The sequence below is a fragment of the Chroicocephalus ridibundus genome, chromosome 2 (genome assembly GCF_963924245.1).
Source record: "Chroicocephalus ridibundus chromosome 2, bChrRid1.1, whole genome shotgun sequence".
Taxonomy (NCBI): Eukaryota; Metazoa; Chordata; class Aves; order Charadriiformes; family Laridae; genus Chroicocephalus; species Chroicocephalus ridibundus.
The window spans coordinates 70,417,427-70,443,276 of NC_086285.1; the positions used below are offsets into that span (position 1 = coordinate 70,417,427).

Consider the following 25,850-nt stretch of genomic DNA (forward strand, 5'->3'; position numbering starts at 1 on the left):
ACCCAACAACTTGGGACACTTGCACACAGAATATAACTCATAGGGTGCGTAAGACCTGGTCTCTCTTACCTTCAGAGACCTTCTTAATTCAGGCAAGAAACCCCAGCTCTGTGACCACCTCCCACATGATCCACTGAATGTTAACACCCACCCCAACTCCGCACCCAAGCTCAGGAAATCTATGTCCTGGCAATCAAATATGGCAGCTTATTTTCACATGAAGTACGGCCACAGTTTTTCCCATATTCCTACTGAATGACACTAAAGTTCAAGTTAATACGAGGCTTGCAAAACCTGTATGGTACTCAAGATTGATAACATCCCTGTACTTTTCACTCCAGACACCAGAGGATTAAAAAAAAAGCAGTACAGGAGATGAGTTGTAGCAGGGAGTTTAATGCTTCCAGAAAGCAAGCAGCACATGCTTATCCCCCTACAACAATTTGTGCTGCAGGCACACAAACACTCAGTTACAGTACTCGTGACCTTAAATCCTTTTTCCCCTACTCCATACAAGGACTATTTTGTTTCATTTTAAGTAATCACTAAAGCATCTGTTTACAGCATTGTTGCTATTAATAAAACATAACTTGATAAACACTGAATCATACTTTTTCACTTGCTGTAGATCTTTTTTTCCCTGTACTTATTTCAAGAAAACTTAATAAATATTTTGTCATCTTCAATAGGGAAAAGGCTAGGAAACTTTTTTTTTTTAAACTGTCTAACCAGTATTATTAAGCCCACACCAACAACAAGCATAACAGAAAAAGCAGTAAATTTTAAATTATATTTATGACCTCCTTACAAAGCTTAGAACGGGGCAAAACATAGAAGTTTTACTTCTAAAGTATTTTATCTGATTAAGTTACCTTTCCTCTGACTTTATAGGTTGGATAACAACTTACCTAAGCAAAATAAGCAGGTGTTCCACACTTAAAAGAAGTCTTTTTTGTTTGTTTGCCTTTTTTTTTTTCCCCTTTTCTTTTTTTAAATTCAGTACAACATTTTTGAAGGCCAAGGTAATCACTTCTACTTCCATAACAATGAGTGCTCCATCTCAGATATCAAACAAAACCCACTCCTTTTTTGATGGCTCACTGGAAGACGGAAGCTTTGAAGCACAGCTTAATGACAAACAGATAACCTAAACATTCTAGTCCTAGAAACCTCTTCTGCAATAAAAATAACTTTTCTACTTCCACAGAGTCTACCAGCAGATAAAATTCTATTAAAAAAAAAAATGAAAAGGTTAATTAGAGGTTTAGGTCATGCTTCAGAGCAGTTTTTCACTAATTAATAGATAATTAATGCAGATTACAGCACAACAGTAGTACTAACCAAGTCCAGCGTGCAAGCTTATACAGCAGAATCGCTCACAGCAAGTGTAAATAAAATCAAGCTAGAAACAATTTGAAATGAATCAGAGCTCTCTATTTTTTATAACTGTTTAAAATTAAACTCATCTTTACGTACAAGTCAATAGGCACAATTCACATTAATTGGCATTGTTTGCAGAGAGGATTAGGTTGAAATGAATTAATCAGGATATTAAATCCTAATGTTAGTCTAAAAAAGGTCTTTTAAGCATGTCTGTTTGATAAACCAGTGTGCAGAATGAAAGTATTTTCAAGGCGTTTATTTCCACTGGTCAAAAAGGATACCAAAAAGTAACATAATATTAATGGCATGTATGTATACCTTTAATTGTAGATGTATGTGCTTCAGGACCGTGACAGGGAATGCCTTATCTTGAAATACAAATATATGAAATGGATAGGTAATACAAATTCTTTGCCATAAGTTTGTAACAACATTAAATGTCCTGTGAACCTCAGGTTATTGTCAGACCCCCGTGACCTCGACCCAGAGAAGCATGTTAATGATATCAGAGCAAACAGATTCAAATTGAACTGGTATTTTACTAGTGTGATACACGGATAAGTGAGGGGGAAGTGGCCTGGCTTAAGTAATCTTTAGTTAACGTTAACAACTGCCTATCGGTGTTGCAAATATCTATCAGGTGGTATTAATAGACCTACTGTATTTCAAAAAATAGTCAGCTTCACTCAGTCCATGGGCTGGCACCCCTCAGTAGCTGCGGGGAAATAATACCTGCTTGAAAGATGGAAGAGGGAGTCCATTGAGGGTTCCTCCCCATCCCTGCACACCCCAATGGAGCTACACAGCGTGCCACTGAAACACAACTCCCAGACAGACACAGAGTAGTATTTCTTAGCTGTTAGCTTCAAAGTTCAGTGCAGATACCTCAAGCAGCTCAAAAACATGAGTTTAAAGAAAATCCTCAAAGATGCAGGAAACCCCAGCCTTGGCAGCGACAATTTCTATTGTTTTCAGCTTGTTCTGTTACCCATTCTTTCCGTTTCCAAGTTACATCATTATACTTAGAGGTTGTTCACCATTTCCTGAAAGACTTTTTTCCTCACAACAAGGCTGCCAATGTACCATTCTATACTTCCTAGCTGTCACTCACCAAGCTGTCTGATCTTCCCCAGCATCTTCAGGGAAAAGAACTAAGCACTATTTCATGTAGGCTTGCACACATTTCCGTCCACCATTATTCACTTCTTAATGAATACAGAGCTTCCTTTCCTTAAGGCTACCACTGGAAAAAATGGCACACAGGAGCAGCATAGCTAAGGAAGGCAAAGCCATATGAAGGGAAAACAAAATAATTAATTTATCCAAAGAAAAACAGAAGGAAGAAAAAAAGGAAGAAATGTAAAGAAGCAGCAAAAGCAGTGACAAAGACTGAAAGGAGCATCAGGTAAATATAAAAGGTGAAAAGAATTAGAAAACTTAAAGTAACAAAAACAGTCAAGAACATAATGAGGACAAAAGAGGGCCTGAGAAGATCAAATAAAAAAATATGTGTAAAGGCAGAAGAGGCAAATCAGGAGTTATTACAAAACTTTAATACTGGATTTATTTCCAGAGTTATGTTCTTCCAACTCTGTAGCTACTGGGTATAAACAACCTTCTAAAGTTATTTTGGATCTTCTGACAGGACTAACAGGAAAAAATAGCATCTGAAATATAAGGATGCAACACAAATTGCCTAACACACTGTACAGCTAACCTGGGCTGTTACTCATATTTAGGCCCAAACCTCTTCAATTTGCAGGTGCTTTAAATGCAGCCTTGGTGAGGTCACAGTGGACAGGCAGGCTTCGAGGTCCACCTCTGATGGAGCAGGCCACATGTAGCAAGGGCAGACCCCAAGCTCCTCTCCCATCTTTTCTCCCTGCCCTGCAGCACAAACAAGCTGTCCCCACAGCAGACATGACTGATTGCAAAGGAATCCCCGAGCTCCCCAGAGCAATCACATGCTGCCAGACACACACAAGTGCAGAAACAACAAGGACACTAATCCGCTTCGGGCTTTGCTGCATGAGTGCTCCCACCCAAACCAACCCCAGCTGGCCAGCAGCATGTTAACTACGTAGTGAAGGCATCCCTGAGTGTCATCAGCAGGATCTCCTGGCTCAAGTAAATACAGGGAGCAAAGAAAAACCAAACTTAACTGGAAGATACATGCCCTGCTCCTGGCCAATCAATTAATATCAATTATTTCTCCTCAGATCAATGAAGGTGGGGATGTTGTGTCAAACTCCTTCTTCAACTGGTGTAGGCAGGTACTGCATCCATTACAAGACAGGGAAGAATTCAGATTAATGCTGTCAGAATTGCTGATCTTTCCCTGTGTGTCACAGCATCACAGGAAAAAGGATGCCCTGGGCCAGCCAACCAGTCCCATCAGGTTTCTGACAGTGGGTGGTATGTTTGACCTAGTCTCTTCTTTCGTAAGAAGATTGCCTTCCACCCTATAACCAACTCAAAAAAAGCTTCAGAGAAAGGAGCAGGTATTACCAAGCATACAGCACATATGTTACTAGCTTGAAATATATACATCTACTAAGCCTTGCACTTGGAATGAGCATCCAACAATTCTGTTTCTGAAGACTCCAGAATGTGTCACATGGGTGAAGACAGGGACTTTTTAAAATTCATTTTATTTAGTTTCAAAACCAAGATATCAAATATAGTAAGGAAGTTCACAAACTTCAGAAAAAAGCTCTGCAGGTGGCCCAGATTGCTAAAATTCATACATCACTTTCCATTAAACATACAATACCTCTCTATTCTTGGTATTTCTCCAATGTATCCTTCAATCATAACAGTATCTACAAGCACTAAAACAGTAGAGCGCAACAAGTAACACAGAAAAGGAGATAACTATTAACAAGGCATTACTGTTCATATAAAAGTTTCATAGAATTAAATTAAGAATGTATGTATAAGTATTCAAGAACATTTTTGACATGTTCACAGTACTTTCCTCTCTCATAACAAAAGCGCTTGAAATGCCCTATATTAAGGCACTATTTTTTTTTTCAGAATTCAATAGCTTCACCCTACTTATTTTGAGATCATGTGATGTTATTGTCTTTTCTGAAAAAGCGACTAAACGTTAAATCTGCTGTGAACTCAAAATGCTGGCTACAATTTGACAGCTCAGAAGGACAACATTAAGAATCGACTACAGAGAGAGTTCCCCTAAGCTTCTGTCCTCACCTCTCTGTGAAGAAACGCATTTGATCAGGATCAAGGATGCTGCTCAAAACCTCAGGAGATTTTGGATAGAAAATGTCAAGGAAAAGAAGTTTTGAATTGGATGAAACAGGCTGTGTTCTGAGCAAAGGAAATGCTGAAGGGTGGGTAGTCAGAACAGCAGTACAAGTAACTTGCCTAATGTTTTGGGGTGTGCAGGTTGAGGAGAATAAATTTAGCCTTAGAGTGAACTGCTGAGCTGAACCTATCACTATATGCAAAAGCAAGCTTTTACTTTCATCTTTACTCCTTTGCCATCTACTCACGCTCTTCCTATGGGTAACCAAATTGCGCTGGTTTGAACAGGGTACTCTTTGCATTTACCAGCCATGAGGGTTCTCTAACAGAGCTAAACACAGCTGCATCTAACTGATACGAACCGGACAGAAAAATAGGGATGCTGTAAGATGATCATTCATTGCAGGTGTGGAAAAGAGCACATACAGGTCTGGAAGAAAAGTCATCTTTTCCACGCACATCACTGGCTCATTTAACAATGAGCAATCACAATTTTGCTACTAAAATTTTCAATTTGTTTCCCCTCCGTTGCTTGTTTTCTTCTTCTGCAGCACTATTTATCTCCCATTCCATTTCTGTGAACTACTTACAAAATAATGCCATAACAATGACAATCATAACAGGGATAGTCAGTCCTAACAGTTTCCTAAAGCAAATCAATGAAATAATTACATTGAGAAAAATAATTACAAAACCTAAAAATCCTGGATTGTCTCACACACCTAATAGGCACTGCACGCCCGAAAGCATTTGAACAGGCACAGCAAAAACTAAAATAAACTTTGGTGTAAGAACAGAAATCAACTTATGGCAATGGCAATCTCTTGCCCCAGCAGATACGATTTTTATCTTGAGCCGCACGATTGCTGATGTTTTACAAAAGCAATTAAAATCTGTCTTTGCAGAAGTAGTTTCTCCACAATTACTGTATACTCTTTACTGTCCTCTACTGCTTTCTTTAAATTACAGCCTACAAAGCTAAACTCCCAGAACTGACACTGGCACAGACAATGGTATTACTATTTTGAATTCATTCCTTCAGTCCGTCGCACTTTTCCCAAGCCGTCAGTAACGGGCAACCAAAACGCAACCCGGGGCCCTCGCTGAAGCCTCACTTACAGCCTGTAAGGCGGGATACCCTCAACTCAGGTCCTGCCTAAGTCAATGCTTGCTGTCAAAGTAGTCCTCAAATTAATGTGAAAAAAACCCAAAGCGCTACTGCTTTCGGGAACGACGCTCTCTCCACAAATAAAGCTGTTTCCTTAGATGACAACAAAAAACTACAATTATTTTTGTTCAAACACGAATAGCTCCAAAATCTCCAATCCAGGGACACAAAGGGGCAGGGGGTGACATTTACCACACCATGCTATTAATCTCAGCGATTAATCCACAACAAATGGGTGATGCCGAATCTTTTAACCACGGTCATTTCACCAAGTTACCAACAAGCTGCAGGTCTGTACGTTGCCTATCGAAAACCCGATTTCAACCCCCCCACACACACACCTGCTTTAGTCTGTCAAATACAGATAGCCCCTGGCATAATTTTTGCCAGTAATACCTTTACTTTTCAATAATCTCAGCTGAAATGGCAATTCCACTACCTAGAAACGCTGTCGTGGACGCAGCAGTGCTCACCGGGTGTCTGTGGCGAGGGGGCTGCGGGCCGGGCCCTGTGAGGAGCGGCCGGGGCTGCCCCGAGCCGGACACAGCCGGTTCCAGCCGGCTCCAACCCACCCACCTCAGGGCAGGTCTGAGCCCCCCAGCTGCCGGCCGGGGCCTCGGGGAAAGCCTGTGTCACAAAAGGGCAAAACCCTGCCTGGCAGCAAGGATAAAAAGTGTGAGAAACAGCCCTGCCAGCACCAAGGTGAGAGGAGGAGGAGGAGGGGGAGGAGGCGCTGCAGGCACCCCAGCAGAGATTCCCCCGCAGCCCCTGGAGAAGACCACGGTGAAGCAGGTCACCGTCCCCCGATGGCATTTGGAGGAGCACACCAGAGCAGGCGGATATGCCCCAAGGAAGCTGCAGCCCACGGAGATCCCACACAGGAAGAGGATTTCTGGCAGTAACGGCACATAGCCTGTGGGGGACCAACACTGGAGCAGAAGGAGGGTGCCCCGTGGAGAGGACCCACACTGGAGCAGCTCTTGGAGGACTGCAACCCGTGGGAAGGCCCCAGGCTGGAGGAGAGGAAGAGCGTGGGGAGGCAGGAGCGGCAGGGAGGAGCTGTCATGGACAGACCACAACCCCCGTTCCCCATTCTCCTGAGCCACTCGGGGCTGGAGGAGTCAGGGGTGAAGGAGTGAAGCTGACTCTGGGAAGAAGGGGGGAAGGTAGTTTTAGTTTCCTCTTTGTTTCTCACCATCCCACTCTATTTTTAATCGGCAATAAATTAAATTAATTTTCCCCAAGTCGAGTCTGTTTAGCCCGTGACGGTAACTGGTAAGTGATCTCCCTTGTCCTCATCGTGACCCACAAGCTTTTCCATCTAATTTTCTCCCCTGTCCTGTTGAGGAGGGGGAGCAAGAGAGCAGCTGGGTGGGGGTCTGGCAGTCAGCCAAGGTCAATCCACCACACCGTGAAATAAATAAAATAACCCATCCAAAACTGTCCCCCCTTTCTATGTCCTTTGAAAGGACACAGAAGAAGGGACTCGGTGAGGCCACTACCCTCCCTCTGACCCTCCTCAAGCAGCACTTTGGCACAAACAGTCAGTTTCCTGACTGGGAGCCAAACGATACTTTTCCTCAAAAAGGAACTCTTGACTCCTCCAATTTTTATTCTTCATTTTGGCTTGTCATCAGCTTCTTAAGTCAAGGCTACTCTTCCCACAATCACAGAAATTGAAAAGAGAGCGTTTTATCTACTGTTATCAGCAGATTATAATGAAATCAAACAGCACACACGAATACCATTTAATACACTGGCATTCATATACAATACATATATACACCCACACACTCAGTCTAAGGTAGGCAATCCAGTATAAATTCTGCACTTTAGCCTATATATAATATAGGTACTCTTTATCTGCTCATTTTCATACAGACTGACACTGCAACTATCAACAATCCATAATTACTAACCACATGAGGAGAATTTAACAGTTAGTAAATATCAGTTAATGTTTAAACTGGGAATGGATGGGCAACTTCACCAGACAGGTCAACGTGACTGAAATCAAGAAAGGTTATGTGAAGTATAAAAGGCTCAACCCTGAAGTAATTTCCTTTGGTTGTTTTTTACAATCAAGTCTAATGACCCATTGTAAAACTATGTTTTGTGAAAGCATTAGGCAGACACAATATGCACTAAACTCAATTCAACCTGTGTCCCTCATCTCCCTAAGGCTTAAGCTAAAAGCAGACTGTACACAAATACTCTCATTCCATGCCTCCCACCCCCAGAAAGCTTTAATAACATGGGATTTGAGAACTAGCATGTCTAGAAAGGGAGGAAAGACCCAAATCTCTGAAGACCTGAATTCAAAACCAAGAAAAGAAGAATTTCTACATTAAGCAGTTAAAATTTCTCCTTTAAGTTACAGAATAAATGTATTATCTTCCCTACTGTAAACTGTTTATATCCAAACTTGTACACACAGTATGTTTTTTTTTTAAGACAGCTTTTAAAAGTGGTTCATAAAACGCTGACTTGAGCAATCGCCGTAAAGACATTCTGTGGTTCCCATCAAAGACAAATTGTCATCTTATTGTGACATACTATAGAGAGTGATCAGACAAAACAGCTTTTAAATTACATATAGAAATTTTACTTAGTGATGGAACATACATGAATTATGACGCTGTTTTATCCTAGCTCATAGGCACCGCAACTCCTTAGCAATACTCTCCCAACATACTATGTCATCATAACATATTACCAGGAAACAAAGCACATGAGTGGAAATGGGTGCCCCAATGATGTAAAAATTGCTGTAATCCAGTTTTATAATCTGGGTAATGTGCAGATCAAGCAAGGTTTACTAAACTATTAAACAAGAGCTTTGCATGATGAAACTGTTCTGTATATCAGGAAGACTGACACACTCTGGCAGCACAGTTGTAGCTGTCGCTTTGAGAAACCTAATTCTGAGGACGAGATCAAAGTGATTTGTCTAGCTCCTAGTAGGCAGTATAGAGGTTTCAGATTATAAATTACAATATCATAGTAGAAGTACTGAATATGCCTCTAGTTAAAATACATCTTGGGACACAGTACTAATCAGACATGACCTGCATACAAATACTGCACTGTTATTAAATATAGCTTCTGGAAGTAACAGTTTACCTGATAATTTACTGGATAATTAGGAAATTTCAAAGTTCCATAAGGCTCGTGATAAAAGTCAGGGTGATAGAAAAATGCGACATCACATGGTCTCTTAAAAATTCTCTGTCTCTTTTGGCTCCTAATGTGATAATAAACACAAGCATCCTTCTTTACCTTTTTATCCTTCTTCATCAGAAAATGAAAAAGTCACATAAAAAGTGTTTATGAGAATTATCTCAATGGAGAGTCAGGAACTGGAAATTATGCTGTTTTCAGAGAGGTGAGTTAAAGACCGCCATAAAGATCTACCTATTGAAACCATCTCTTGAACCAGCAGAACCAGCAGAATGACACTGTTCTGAACAGGGTTTCCTGACAACGCCCTCAAGGATGAAAAATAAAGCTAGAAGAAACCCCTTCATATTTCATACAAAGAGTTCTAAATAATTCCAAGAATGTAATGTTCTTTGGGAGCATAGTAAATTTTCAACCAAATCCAACCAAATCCAAAGGGAGCCATTTTATTGGAAAACCAGAAAGAAGACTATTAGGGGGAAAAAAAAAGGGGCGAGGCAGCAAATACTTTTAACAAAGTTTTCCCTTTTTTAAACTGCACACTACAAAATTCAAGCATCCAAGAATAATCTAAGGTACGCCTTAAGAAAGGGGAACCCAAGGAAAGCTAGACTTTTAGACTTAAAACTGGCAACTAGGATAACCACTTTGGAATCTGGACAGAAAATTAGGACACTTTGGTTAGGCCGATGAATCTACCAACGCAGCTGCCCTACAGAGTGCAGGCACAATGCAATTTAAACTTACTCAATTTAAATATTCAGTTGAAACATTTTTTAAACTTTCAGTCTATATACATAGCCACACTACAAGAGTATACCACCTTTCGATATACTCAAAGGTGATCAACCTTTTGATTTTCTTTTCAAAAAATAGGTGAAGAAAACTCTGTCATACAGATATGACAGATATCCAGTTTAAAACTCACTAATATCAGCTGGCTCTGAATTCAGATTTTGTATTTAATCCCGCCCCACACCACCTCTGCCTCCTGAACCCACTTCCAGCTTCAAAAGTTGTTACAAATGATGTAGACTTATGAAGACAGAGGGTTATATTTCATTTGATTTTACATACATTAATTTAATCTTTTACCATATATCTATTTACAGTATAAAATATTCTTAACCCACAGTCTTGCTTATCTACAGTATTTTGCTTCACTTGTATAATGGAAGTTCCTGGTCAGACTCTTTCATAAAACACAGTGAAGAAGAGCGTCACATTCTTCTCCATTAGTGGAAGGTGATTCACAAATACATAAAATTAATGCATTATCTTTAAAGAAATTTAAATGAAAAAATATAAGTAAACCCTATTTTTATGGTTGTCTTTTCCAAAAATCAGCCATTATCATATGCTATGACCCCTGTCAATTTGTTGATTCTCTTTCCAATCGAAATTCTATTTTTCACATAAAGGTTACAGTTGGAAGGGACCTCTGGAGGCCATCCTGCCCAAACCCCACGTTTAAGCAGGGCCCGGAGCCTTCTCTTCTCCAGGCTGAACAGCCCCAGCTCTCAGCCTCTCCTCACAGGAGAGATGCTCCAGCCTTAGTCTCTTTACCATCTTCACAGCGCTTCATCGGACTGTCTCCAGCACGTCCATGTCTCTCTCACACTGCAGAGCCATTTTTGTTCATTTTTTTCCCCAATGAAACTTCAGAAATCCTGCGTTCCAGTACCTTATGAGAAATCCCTGAAGGAACTGGCACTATGTATGGAATTCAGCAGCCCACTTACTCCTTTTTATTCAAATCACTTATAGTAAGCTAGAAAGGAAACGAAATCTTTCCCAAAATTCACAATTTTTATTTTAAATGTTCCTTAACGTTATTTTCCAGAATTATATAAATACATAAAATGCAATCTTGCAATCAACTCAATGAAAAGCATGACTGCAATAATTGCTACTAGATTTGTTTGTGATCTTTCTAGTCATATAATATTCAGTCACAATAACCTGAGTAACTGTGTTACTGAAAAAGCAGTAATGTCTAGAGTCAGTATAAATATTAAAAAGGCCATTTTTGTAAAGGGAGGGCATGCTGACCCAGGTTATCATCTTACTCCCTTAAGAATAAACAAAATTCAGGAAAATCAGACAGCGATCTGAAATGCTGTGCTGTTGTAAAAATCATGCAGCATCCCTATCTCCAACACATTGTCATAAACACCATGATGTTTCTGGGAAAACAGTTTGCCTTATTTCATAACACGTATGAACACGTTGAATATATTCCTTCTTTCTTTGTATAGTACAGTAGGTTGTACTCCCCAAAAAGAGATGCCATAAGGTACGGATAAACTGGGAAAAGTTTTCATTGGGAGTACAGATTTCGTTTTTGAAAGCACTCATAACAACGTGAAATCTTAAGGCCTTCAAACCACAAACTTTAGAAGCCTTACACCACACTATGCAATATAGTTGTTTTTTTTTTTTCTTTTAAAATTTTGCACTGTTTCTACACTTTCATGCTGTGCTTCAAAAACATCATACCCCAGCATTAAAGTCACAGGCAATGTCTTGTGGACCAGACTCTTGTTTATATTGAAAGTACAGCCAATTAAACTAAACCTTGTAATTTAAAGCTTCATGGAACAGTAATTTTTATGGCCTGATAAGTAATGGAGACAAACTTAGGTAACCCAGAAAGACCCAGACAAATATATTTATTTAATAGCAAATGTTTACTAGTCAGGCAGCAGAAACAATACTGCCTTTTCCACCCCTCACTGCAAAGTACTGTGTGTACACACACATGAACACAACCAGGGAGAACAGGGAACACAGTTACAAAAGAACATTAAACCACTGGATAATTTATCTGTCCTGCTAAGGAAAGCTCAAGGAAGTGAGCCAAAGCATCTGAAAAGAAGAAAACACACGAGGACTAATCATAAGAGAGCAGAGATATAGCGCTGAATGACAGCACAGAAACCTTAAGCATTACTTTACACCCGCCTACGTTGATGCCACTTAAATGAAGTCTCCCCAGGAACATTTACCTGTGAATCCAACAGGCCACAGAGTTCCTGCCAGAAGAGATCTCTGAAATTACCACTTACAAAAAGTGTACAGGGCAAAGCATTGCACTGCCCAAACGTTTAGCCCGAGGAGAAAGCAAGCGTTAGGTTGATAAAAAACATAACAGCAGCACTTCTGCTAGCTAATGCTTACATCTGTCAGACTAGCTGCAATTATTTCAAGCGTGATGCTTACCTTTAATAGTTTCCTCCACAACTTCTACTACACGATCTATCTGCTGAACCTAAAAAAAGTCACAAGGTCAATATCTAAGTAGTCAACAACTGGACATAGTTTATATAAACTCTTCTTTCAAAACTGTATTATTCTGGATTAAGGGGGAGTAAAGAATTTGGGGCAATGTTTTTAAACATTCTTTTTGTGTGCATCTTTGTTCATCTGCCCAAAAGTAACTTTAAAACTCACCACCTAACTTAATCCAAAATTTGCCCTCAAAAATGGCAAGTTTCTGTAAACTTGGCAAAAAATCACCAAATGGCAAGAAAAGAGGGGCCCTAGTCCAGGCCTTATCTGCTGTTCTTGGTTTGTGAAAGGCAGTGGTCACCCCAGTAGTCAGCACCCGGGTGGCTCAAACAGCCCCTGGGTGCTCCCTCTCCCCTGTCTCTAACATCAAAATAGTAGATGGTAGAGAACATAACAAGAAACTGAGGACATCGGGAGGGCAGGTTATAGGGGAGAAAATTAAGGAGGAAAGACACTGGAACATGGGAATAAATTAAAAAATACTGTGGTCAAGTTTAAGGGAACAACACGTTGTCCTGGACTTACTGCAGGCAGTGTTTGGAAACGGAAGGAGAAGCCCCATTGCTTTTGACAAGACAGAATGATATTTAATGATCACGACATATCATCTCCAATGAAGACAATAAATTTATGTTTTAGGGTTACACTTGCCAAAATTCACCCGTAATGTGATAAACAGTTCAATTATTTCTTATTAGATAGACTATTCTTTATTTAAAGTTCATGGCCAATATTATTGATTTTGGTACATTAAGTAGAAGGAATCAGCTGAAAAATTAAACACAAAAATTTTTACATTTGAGATTCTTCCTCCAACTTTCAACCAAACTGCATATTCTACATAATGTCTACTATATATGTGTATATATGCTTACATATTTGCAAAAAAGCCAAATACAAAAAGCCCTACATTTAAATTAGTTTATAATGTTTCCACAATATTCCTTTTTAAATACTGCTTCTCTAAGCTGTACATTGTATGAATTAGATTGAGTATGATTTTCGCAGTCATTTCCTTGGAGTTTCTTTTCCAGTTTGTTTCAAAAACAAGCAGAAAAGCACAAGTTGCACAGGCTTCAGAGCAGAACCTGGTCTGCAACAAGGAGCCTAGAACTTGGATCCCTTGCATCAAAGCCATTAAGTCTCTGTGCCCTTAAACCACCAAGTTTGTCATTTCCTGTAAACAAATGTCTGCACAACCATTTCTACTTCACATTCATTTTCTAATCGGTCTAAAAGCAGCAAAAAAACCCCAAAAAACCAAAACAAAAACAAAAAAACCCCACTCGTTTAGCTGGTGTCTGATCTAGAGTTCCCAACTAAAGTCAGTGGGAGTCTGTTCCTCTTCTTGCCTGGGAGCTGGACAAAGTCCATGTTAAACTCTAATTATTTATTTTTAAAAAAAAAAAAAAAAAAGCTTTTGAAATACAGCCTTTTCAAAACACAAATCTCTGCCACTTCAGATTTCTGAATACAGCATATTAGTTACAAATTCTAGAAATTCAGTTATTTAAAGAATCACTAATATTGGCATTTTAACAACCTTATAAAAAGATATATATTTAATCCTTTTCTAGATTACAAACATTCATATTATAGGCATATATCAATATTTAGCAATCTACTTGTAAATAAAGCACACTTAAGCACTTGTGTGGAACACGTGTATTTACATACTCGCGTACATGTCCCTTTGAGATATAAGTTGAAAAATTATGACCTAAGATACCTACATATATTTTCTACTTATTTTTTTAAAAATAAATAATATAATGCAACTAGAAAACAGACATGTACACATTTACAACTATAAATAGAGACAGAGAACACAGTCTGTGCCAAATACATTGCCTAAAATACTATTGCTACATATTGCTACTAAACTGTTTAAGTTCATAATCATTTTAAAACAAAAGAAACCTGGTTGATTCATAACCTGAACCATGAACTATGATTACTTTCTGTATTACACATGTGGGGAATTTTTGCATAGCTCCAAATCCTCTGTTAAATAAAGACACAGAAAAAACCAACCAGTATATTGTATTTTCATTTTACTGGATAAATTAAATTATTCTGAATATGTCTGTCAAGAAGACGGTTCATGTAAGTAATTAAAATTATAGGTCAGAGAGATAATGAGATTCGCAACTAGAAACAGATGTTTATTCTGCCTTATGTGTTATTTCCCACATTAAGTATTTTTCATTTGAAAGTATTGGAAATTGTTTGGCTACAGCCACAAGTGTTTTAGAAGAAAACATGGAATGCTTCTAGTCTTCATTCATGAAGACAGAAGTATTTTAGTAAAACTGAGTTGAATCTGGAGTAAGAGGGAAGGGTTTAGAAGATTCTTGTTTGAAAAAGGGAAAAAAAGAAAAAGGAAAAAAACCACAAAGTCATGGTAATGAAATTTTCTTGGTTATACAGAGGCCTGAAGGATTCCTTTCCCCGTATCTTATTAACCTTATGAATAATTCCACTCCAGAGTGGTATCAAAGGCACCCATAAACCTTCTCGAGCAGAGACCCAATAATGTCTCCATCAGGTGTCAGGAAGGCCACGAAGAACAGAGGCTTTAAAGTTCTTGGTACTGTGTGAAGGGAAAAGACACCATTCCTCATTGTTTCTTTGCAATGAGTCTCAATAAGCCTTCAGGATTGACCGCGGGTATCGTCACCACTGGATTTAGTTTGTACACTGTACTTGTCTCCACAGATCTTGTGAGATCTAATACTAAGATCTAATACTAGATCTAATAATGAGATCTTATTTCTAATACAAGCATGCCCATGGTCCATTACAAATGGTTCTTCATTAGGTCCTAGATGGAACAAAAGCTAAGGAGCAGACTGGAGCCGGCAGCTGAGCAGGACCCGCATCAACTCCCCGCCCCCCCAAAACCCACAAATCAAGGCCGATGCAGAAGCCTGGGCTCAGATGGACAAGCAGGACCCGTGGGATGAAGGAGCAGCCAAAGCAGGAAACTGGCTGGTCAAAAGGCAAGGAAAAAGAAGAGAGTTGTATCAAAGCATGAAGCTTGAGCTGAAACAAAGACCAGGAAAAAAAATCTTTCAGCCTTCCTGGTGAGATCAGAGCTAGCCATAAGCATGGCTCGGCAATCATATGTATCCAACTCTTACAAGGAAGACACGAGGCTGAAGCTGCAGGTCACTCCTGAACATGCAATGCGAGCCAGACACATTTCAAACCACATGCCTCCCAGGACACTCCGACACCCCACTGGGAGACAAAAGCCCTGAGATCTCCAACTAAGCACCAATAATTAGGAAGAGGAGTACTGAAATGCACACATGGTCCATTTGTCATCAAAGTCCCTCAGTTCCCTTTGTACTGTCACAATCCCATTCAACAGATGGCTGCTAGGTGTAAACAGCCCAAAGACATGTTTGTAATGTGCTATTCCTGCGTCTCACGCCAGCTGATCTGCGAGTGCAGACAGACATGTGTGTTGAGGACTGTCATGCAAATTCTTCTAAGCTCTCAGACATGATCCAAGTTGTCTCAGAACCAGTATTAACATCCTGAAACTGTTGCAAGAGATGGACTCTGGAAAAAACATAACCTCTAAGACAGCCCCTATCAACTCTGAACACTCTTAACGGGCAGTTAAGTGAGAGACTGCACATTTACACTGAGATTTTGTACTCTGTAGAAGTCCTTGAGTCTCTGTCCAAAGAAAGCTACCTAGGAAAGTGCATCCTATTATGAAAGGAAGGAAAACTTTGTGACATTCTCTTCAGGGAAGCACCAAGACCTCTGCAGAGACCCTGCACTGTCATCTGGGAAGACAAAACCTCGTAAAAGATTTACAGTGAAATAAATATACTTTCAGTTTATTCAGTTTAACGCATCCACTGAAGTACCGACAAGAAACATTTTGTGGGTAAAGATATTTGGACCAATGTCTTTCTGAAGTGATAGGAAAAACACAAAACAGGAGAGATGGTCTTCAGCTGTCCCTTACAACCAAAGCTGGGTAAAAAGTGCTAAACTTCAGAATGGCGAACAGTTAGCTCTTTTTAGTTAAAATATCCATGTCTTAATGGTCTTTGTTGAGAGAGAAGCCTCTGCGTGCTTCTCTCGTGGCTGCAGCCATGATAACAAAATAAAGCATGGTCATGAAAACAAGATATTCATGAACGTCCAATATTTTCTGGAGGGCACAGACTGCCTTTTAATGGAGTCAGCTACGTGGGCATCTAAGGCACCACAGAAATGCTGTTTAGTTCAAGTTGCACCACTGAAGAAGCCGAGGAACCATCTGGCGCAACCACGTATTGCAAAAAAGATGGGAATGCGTAAGGCTTCCTGGCAGTCTATGTGATAAAAGAAAAGGTATGAATTTTCTCTCCTCTTAATACAGCCCAGAGATAATTTCAGAAGGAGTCAGCTGCAGGAAGCATATTTACACCAGAGGCACACTGCCCTTTGACAACTGTCACAGTGTTCATGCTTTCTGGAGTTATGCCACTGCCTGTTAGATACTGGCTATCCTGGTCCCATCTGAAGACGATTAAATCCTACAAAGCGAGCACTTCAATTCCTCCAGAAATTATCTCCTTATATTGTGACATGAACTTTCTCTGTCTCAGAAGAGAGTGACTTACCAGGCGATGAAAAAAAAATAAATAAAAAAATACCACTGTAGGAGTTGGGAAGCATCTTGACATTCAAATCACCAGTTTCTCTCAAATTATCTTTTGACTCTCAGTGCAGTGATATATCAACACACGTGAGTGCAGAATACATCACACTCTGTTGTCTCCAAATCATAAGATTGCAGAACAATTCCTGCATCTGACACGCTGTTTCCTGAAAGCGGTTGCAAGGGATCCACATCACCTGGCTGATGACTGTTGTTTCTCCTGGGGAGCTGGGATTAACCTGGTAGAATCAGCAGCAAATAAAAATGAACCAGAAACAAAGCATGACATCTCTGACACTTGCCACCAGTGACTGTCTTTTGGCCAAGAAGATTGTGGTTTTAACCTCCGATGAGCTTCAGCTCTCACAGCTACTGACAGAGTTACCAGCGCTGGTCAAAAATGGCAGCTATGTCCCTGTCACGACCAGCCTTCTCAGGGATCTTCCCCCAAAGCGAACGCAAGCTCCTCCTCACAGCCTGCTTCCTTTCAACATGGAAGGAAATGCCTTTCCACCACAGAAGTCTGAAGGTTAAAGCTTCTCTGATGTTGACTTGACAGTGATAACTCTCAAGAAATTACTCCCGGAGCCTCCCCTGACTGCCCTTCCCCGGCACAGTGAGTGAGTTTCCCAGAGAAAGAAATTTTTCGGAGGGAACACAAGCAATGTGTAAGCACATCACGTACCATACAGTGACTACCAAAAAAATATCTTGAAGCCAGTGAAGGAGGGACATAGACCAGAAATGCTGAAGACTATAAACGTTTATTGAAAAACCCCTGTAAAACAAAAAAACAAACAAACAAAAAAAAAAAAACAAAACCAACAGCTGAGAGAAACTGAGGACAGGGTACCCACAACATAGGAAGGGGTAGCAGCTTGCTTGCACAGTGTGAGGCTACTGCTGAAGCAAACACCGTCAGCACTCAGCTGCTTACGAACACCCTGGGAGTGAGCATACATTTATATACCTGATTACTTGAAGCCAAACAATCTTCCCCCCCCCCCCCCCCCCCCCGCCTCATCTAGGGAAAACCCTACCCATCTTTGATTTTCATTCACATAGATAAGAAACAAATTGGTTACTACATAGATAAAAATAACCTTAGGTAATTGCAACCATCTATTCATAATCCTAAAGATTCCAACTCCAGTTCACCAACTCTCATTTTCATCTCACCTTGTTTAGGCAGCTCTGTCAGACGTTGGATGTTAAAAGACTGCTTAGCCTATCCCCACTCTAAAGCCAGTAAAAGGTAAATACATGGCTTCAAAAGTCACTTCAGATCTTCTAAAAATCTAAATTATCTCAGAGATAATTATCTTCATTGACCATAAAGGGAGCTGAGCAAAACAGACTCTCAAATTACAGCACTTAGGCAGCACAAATCCAGACCTTAATACATGACTTCAAAAGGCATGTGACTAGACACTTTGGCTTCAGAGGGATAACATCTGTATTTAAAACCTTTGCTCACAACACTGGCCATGGTAATGGGCAATATAATCTGGTTTAGGAAGGTATTCTGAGAGCCAGCTCTTCACACAGTTTAAAGGCAAGGAGACTACACCAGAAAAGCACATAAACAACTGATTTTCGTTGCTAAACACTGAAGCAGCTGAAGTATAATTCTTCCCTAGATTAATTCCTACACTTTTTGATTCATAGGACAGTTCGTAACTGCTGTGGAAATGAGTAGTTTTTATTTGCACGTCTGATTTTCAGTTTAAAAGCAGGTGCTTAACTGCAATTCTTTCATGACTTTCCAGGTACAAGCGTCATACCTGAGTATCCGCATGGCAATTCAGAAGCCAAAGCCGACCAGCTGACAGGTACCGACTGAGCTCGAATTTTGCATGAAACCATTCTTCGCCGTAAGTTACAGAACAGTCTGCACCTGTTCCCAGGCTTTCAGCACGCTTTCCAAGAAGTTCTGCTAATTCAAATCACTCAAAATAAAATTCCATCAAATTTGTCTTTCATGAAGCGCCTTGGATATTTGCATTTATGCCAGGCTTCAGTTTAAGGGCAGCAGAGAGGCTTGCAATTTAATGCAATCTTTAACACAGTCTGACCCTACAAACACCGCAAAAATCACTGAAACTTGTATGAACTGAACTTCAGAAATATCATACAACATATCATCTTAATTTAGGACACCAAAGCAGCAGGGATGTACAGGCATTTGGCATCTTGGTAAGGTTACACTGATTTTCTTTCACAATGGCACTCTCAAAGCTCTGCTCACTGAAGGGGTTTTACAAATGGAGAACTAAGGCACATTAGATTTAGAAGTGTACACCAATTATAGATGTACAGCTTGAGAAGCCAAATGCCCATTTTTTGTAACATACTTAGCATTTTTTTTGTACTGAACCCTCTACTTCATACCAGTACTCCTAGTGTTAGGTGCTGCTACTGGGAGTGTTCAGCACTTCTAATCACACTCCACAGTTTCAAACTGGATATTAAAAACATTACCTAAAACCTGCCTTAAAGAGTAGAACAGCCACAGAAAAGGGTTATTTGGAGGTCAGGGGAATGCAGGGAGGCCCTGCAGAGAGGTTTTCATGGCTGTATGTTTCTTCTGGAAGCAGTGGCTTCAGGCTCAACTTGGCCAAAGAGCCTGCAGTAACTCTGAGATGCACAGGACCTGCAACTTCTGATGGGGAGTGTAGCAGCAGAGGGGGATTACAGCCTTGGCGACACTGGATGCATGTTGTGCAGATGAAAGAATGGGCTGAAATTCTTCCCTCGGGCAATGGGTGTACGCCAGAAGACGATGGGACTTTGATGTTAGATGTTACATTGGGAAAGATGGGAAGGGAAGGAGAATTGGCGTTGACATTCTCATTCAAGAAGAGAAGAGATTCATTCATCTGCAGAGACATTGTAAGGCTTTAACGGGATACGTATGTGTATCAGGCCTCATGCTTGATTTCAAAGTACCGATAACACAGGGCTTGTGAAGTATCTTCAGACCTATGAACCCTCAGCAAACTGGTCAGGTGTTCCAACACCAACACACAGCATCATTTGGACACCAAATACCTTAAAACTCCAGATAAGTGTCAAAGAAACAAAACATCTCATCCCATTCCAATGATTCAACTTATCACTGGGAACAAGGGGTTTGCATGCCCTTGTACGCAACCCAGAAAGTGAGGAAACACTACGACTACCCACATCCAGTCATGAGTCCCACAACATAACCTGTCTGCTAAACCTTTTGTTCCCCCTTGTCCCTCCTTTCCCTTCCCCTATAATCCCCTCAAAATAATCAGCACAAAGTCACACCCCCGTCTTTTTAACAGCTTACAATGAAAAGTGAGGGACAACTCTAACTATGAGAGTTGTTTGTCTTTGCAACACCATGGTGTGCACTTGAGTTTGAAGTGGGTACGCTACTCCAAACATAGAGGAGTAACCTTTGGAAACCACCTGGGTTTAAATGGTTGTGAACCTATGTAATGCACCATTATGTGTTTCGCATACTTGTCACACTTGGCAGGTTTATTACTACATAGAGCTTCCCCCTTGCAGAAAAGAGCTCCTCTACCTTGCCATGTTACCTCATAGTTTGTCTTATACACAGCCCTATGGCAACGCCCCAACCCACATATACTTTTAAAAAGTGGCAATGACTTTAAAAGAAACACAAAAGCACAGTAACTTCACAAATGATAACAGGGATATGAAGCTGCCCTTCCTTCCCTTCTGCCCAAATCAAGTAATAAATAAAGAACAGTGGAAGTTCAGTCCTGTATTTCTCAAGTGCAGATCAAAACAAGCCCTGAGGTACTACAATTTCTCTGGTAGTTACATCGCAACTTCCTCCTCCATCACAACAACAGGAGGAGAAGAGCCCTCTGACACACTCTGCCTTCAAAAAGCTGCCCCAAGGGAGCTAGAATTGCTGGTAAATAACCACATTCTCAGGCAACATTGTTCTTTTTTTTTTAAAAAAAAAAAAAAAAGCAAACAGCAGGCCTTACATAAGCAACAATAAATCAACCATATCTCTCAGCCAAGTTGAAGATGAGACCAACCTGGTGGTAGAGCAAGATTTCCAAAACTGTACTCTTAATGCTTAAAATTTTAAAGCAGAATCAATATCCTACTGCCAACAGAACATTTTCTATTTCTCAATTCTGTCAAAACTGCCTTTCAAAAATATTTTGCAATAGTAAGACAAGAACTCTTATTCTTTAGATACAGTCACCCTCTCATCCCCTCACACACACTCTTTGTTAAATGAGAATAAAATCTTAAATATACAAACTGGAAACATGATCAATACCTGCTCTTAGCTTTGCTTCTGTTAATAGTTGTGCCTAAAGCTTAAGACCTTTCTGAGCTGCAGCATCTATTACTTAAAGCACAGTAAATTTTAACCACAGCAATAAAAGATGACAGCGTCCTTATTGCGAAGATCACATTTCAGTATTTTCAGATTCAATTCAAAAGTACTTGGGCACACTGCATTAACAGCCTGATTCAACTCTGAACAGAAATCTTTACAGAACTACAAATATTTTTCACTAAACACTGGTTCTAGCCACCAAAATGAAGAGGCTTATTTTCAGAAATTACACGTTGCCTGAAAAAAGAAGGGAAAAAAAAAGGGGGGGTGGGGGGAATAATGACTGAAACATCAAATTACAGTCTTGGTCAAAGGACAGTGACTCACTCACTTTTTTTCCTCTGTCTTCATGTGTGTAGATATTGTTATATTCATTATAACGACCAGTTAAGAGATCACACAACTACGTTGCCTCTGAGCCAAGAGTAAATCCGTTCACCATTTATTTTTTGTTTTTCCTATCCTGGTGCACAGAGTAAGTTGCACTTAATTAGTCAGAGTCTTAGAGATGACAGAGCACCACAGTTCTATTGCATATATCTATGTAAAGGAAGCCTGCAGAGCAGGATGGAAAGTTTGTTTCTTCCTTTAAACTGTAACCATCAATACAATATCTTCCACACTGAGTTGGGTGGCATTTTACAGCCCCTGTATTTAATTTCTGGGCACTGAGTTACTTTATAGGCATTAATATAGCTGGGAATGGCAGCCGGGAAAAAAACTGGGAGTGACATTTTGAGTGACAGCAGTAACTAATTAAAAATTCAAATAGCACAAAGTCAATCTTTATAAAGAATTCCAATAAGCAAGTTAATGAACTTGTTCTCATAGTGAACTATAGTGAACTTTTTCCTTATTCCAAACGATTATTTTACTTGTAAATTACTGTGAACAACTGCATCTTGTATGATCTTCTAATGAAAGTGAAAGCTTTGGAACATTTTCGTTGTCGTCGTTGTTGTTCCTATAAAAATCTTAGTTTCAACCTGAATTAATGACACTGAAGTGGAAACACACTGACCTACATTTTTAACGCAGAAACGATGCTGCAGAGTCATCTGCTCTGACTTAACATAACACAGGACAGCTTCTATGTAATTCTCACACACTGAATCCAATGACAGTGCTTCGACTCAAACGTGTCTTTTACAAACTCATCCTGTTTTAATCTAAAAGCTCGAACAATCTTTGTTAGCTTGTGCTTTGAATCCTGGATTTTCATGACTATTTTACAAAGGTGATTCAATTACACGTTACTACCTCATCCCAAAGGTTACTGAAGGCACGTTACTAACCGAATGAAGTCAAAAGCTCTCTTGTTACCTTTTCAAGGTAAAGCTTGGTAACTGTTTAACAACTCAGTCACCAGTGCAGTTCTCTCTTCAGACTGCCTCAAAATTAAACAAAATAATCATTGCTATTTGCCATTCTACTTAATGGCGTGAAGTAAAAAATAAAAAATCCAACCACCACACCGTCCGCTCTGTCCATGTAATTTACATGCTCTAGTCTTTTACATTTCTCATACTGATTTTAACAAAGGGTGTATTTCTTCATCTTAAAGCAAATAAACTGTGGTATTTTAAAGAATATGGTAATGGGTATCTTCATCATCCTGCATGAAGCCTGGGTATTTTCAGGCTACAAAGGGCACTGGAACTCAGTTCCACCAACAGTATCCTTTTCCTTCTCCCCTCATGCCACAATCAAACCAAATCACTCTGGATGGAAGACTTAAGTGCTGTATAATGCAAGACACCTATCAGGGGCGGGGGAGCCAAGCTGCTTTGATGCTTTTTCCAAGAGAAAGTCTATATATTGACACTGACTAATTGAAAACATTTATGAGAACCTTCAGTCTCTAATTGATAAAGATACATACCCCTATAATACTCAAGCCTTTCAGGTAGTCCTGACGAGGTTGGGCTTGTGGCACACAGCCTGCTAGAACCACTTTCTTCTTCCCTTCTTGGGCTTTCCTAAAGAAGGACAAATAGACAGCATGTTAGTATTTTCAAAATTGATGATTTTCAACTTCAAAGTAGTCACATTGTGCAGGAAAACAACCACAATGAAAACATTCCCAGATCAAAAGCAACTTGTACATGTTTGAACCTCAGAAACCAAACAAACCAACACACCAAAAGAACCCCGTAAGAAGCTCTCAGGCTACAGCACATGTGGCTCAGATTGGGGAGTATCGACAGAGATCACTAACATTGTATATCTTGGACAAAACTACAACCTTGAAACCCCTAATCAAGTTCAGTTAACCTCTATTTGCCACAATTATAGCAGAGAATCTGGTCAAGAAAGATGGGACAAAGATATTAAGTGCAATTCAAGAAAATTTACACAGAATGCAAGGGACAGCCTGCACAGATAGGCACTGCTAGCTCAGAACATAAGCATTTACGTAGTACCAGTCAGAGATGACCAGTTACATCAGTCTTCTGATGTTTCCTTAAAAATGTTTATTTTCTTTTAAATGTGCACTTACTTTAAAATGTTTACTTAAAATCATATTGAGCATTTTCAAGCTTTAACTGCTTGCCTTTGGCAGAGAAACATTTATCTTAATTCCTTAGCTTTATACAATTTCTTAGCTTTGATGCTACCTTAGCACCAAGTAGGAAACCAAAACACTAAGATTAAATGGTTAACGCTGTTCATTTCGTTAGTAATACTTTCACTCACTTTGACTTCAACACTGAATATCAAGCCATCACTGAATCTTGAAACTACAGGAAGCCCTGAGCAAAATTATCGGCTGCATACAAAATAGCAAGACGCAAAACCTGCTTATGTTCATTAAACTTTGAAGATCACCCATTAACATGTTAACCCAACATGACTACTGCATTATAATGTGCAAAACAGTAAAGAAGAGAAGCACCGAATAATTTTAGCAGATTTGATAGGTCTGGCATATTACGGGTTGCTCTAAGAACTATCTTTCACAGTTGCATGCTGTACCTCCCAGCAGACTTCTGTCAAACTGGAACCTTGTAAATCCATATTTTCTCCAGCAATATATGGATTCATGAAGTGTTTACTGTTACGTTGGAACAGGCTAAGACATGTCACAACATTTTTCAGAAAAATTATCTTATCCAAAACACACAATTGCTTAGACAATTTTATACTCCTTAATTTGCTTGAGCTGTCTCCAAAGCTGAATGCACTAGAGACAGTGATGTTTAACAAGCACAACAAGGATGCGGCACTGAGTATCTGAAGATCTCCTGCAAACGCAAATTTAACGAAGGGAAAACAACAACAGACTGGTACCACACACAGTTCCACTACTCACAATTTTCACTTCATACTCATAATATGGACAAATTATTTCCAAATTATACCTCAAATGAAACCTCACAAGAACACACAAATTGTAATATTAAAGGAGATCACAAGCCATCTTGCCAAATAACTTCTGTTGGCTGCTGCACTAAAAATGAGGTATTTCAAAGGAAAGAATTAAATATCCTATACACAGACAAGTGTGAAATAACAGGAAAATGTATTACACCTATCACGTCATATCTAATATAAATGCAGCAAGTCTCTATAAAATATTCCATTTTGTTTTAGTGGGACTTTCAGGAAATCTTCAGACATTCATCATACAGAGCCTCATTGGTCCTCTACTTACATGCTAAGGTGTATAATATGAATGCAAATCCTTTCACCTCTTCCTTGATAATATTTCTGTGGGTAAAGAACTATGATGAAATGTTAATTTAGTTTATTTCTTAGGCAGAGAACTGAGCAACATGTCTCTGAAATCTGCAATCCTTGTTTTCTGTCAGTGGTAAATATTTAAGAGTTTTGCAAAACTTCAATAGAGGTCACCTATTTCTACGTATCAAAGTTTAAAAGAAAAAAAAAAATCCACTTCATGCATTACCTAAAAATGTCACATAGTGCCATGTGACACTTCATTAACTCAAAGGATAAAAATCACTACTTCTGGAGTCTACCAGACTCAACCTAATGCCTGGAGGCAAGACCATACGACCTGTCTCCAGCAAACAAAGCACACATCCCTCGGCAACCCGGCATCTGGTATAACCTGCTGCTAGCAACAGCCATCTCCACCTACTTGAAAACCTGCAAGCGCTATAGAAGAAAAAGCTTTTACCCAAGACTTCTTATCTGAGAAAAAAATAAACAAAGTTTCCCTTGACACATTAAATGGCATTTTAATGTCATTTCACAGCTTTAACATTTTGCTATATCTTCTGGGACTAGAACTGAAGCTAGGGGGAAAAAAGTTAAACTGAATATTCTTCATAATAAGTATTGCCTTCATTCAACTTTTAAAATGTTGTACAAGTCTCTACAGAATAAAGAATTTTGTACATTGAGATTTTTTTTTGCTTTAAAATGCAATTAAGTGGAAATATCAGGACTAAATTTTCAATCACAGTCAATTTTCATTACATCCATTATAACACTGCATAGTCCATGAAACCCACCATAAATGAAAAACCATTGTAAGGAAATTATGAAGATATTTGCTTCAT

At 39.5% G+C, this 25,850-nt stretch overlaps 1 protein-coding gene across 4 annotated transcripts in view; it reads right to left on the bottom strand.

Moving 5' to 3' along the window:
* The window catches only part of CDKAL1 (CDK5 regulatory subunit associated protein 1 like 1), a 427,625-nt gene that overhangs the window by 268,051 nt on the left and 133,724 nt on the right, over positions 1-25,850 (bottom strand). For all 4 annotated transcript variants that reach the window (XM_063325809.1, XM_063325812.1, XM_063325811.1 and 1 more), the window contains 2 exons: positions 23,204-23,300; positions 12,221-12,269 (listed from right to left, as the gene is read on the bottom strand). In XM_063325809.1, coding sequence (XP_063181879.1) covers positions 12,221-12,269; positions 23,204-23,300 — 146 coding nt within the window. The remainder of the gene's footprint in view (positions 1-12,220; positions 12,270-23,203; positions 23,301-25,850) is intronic.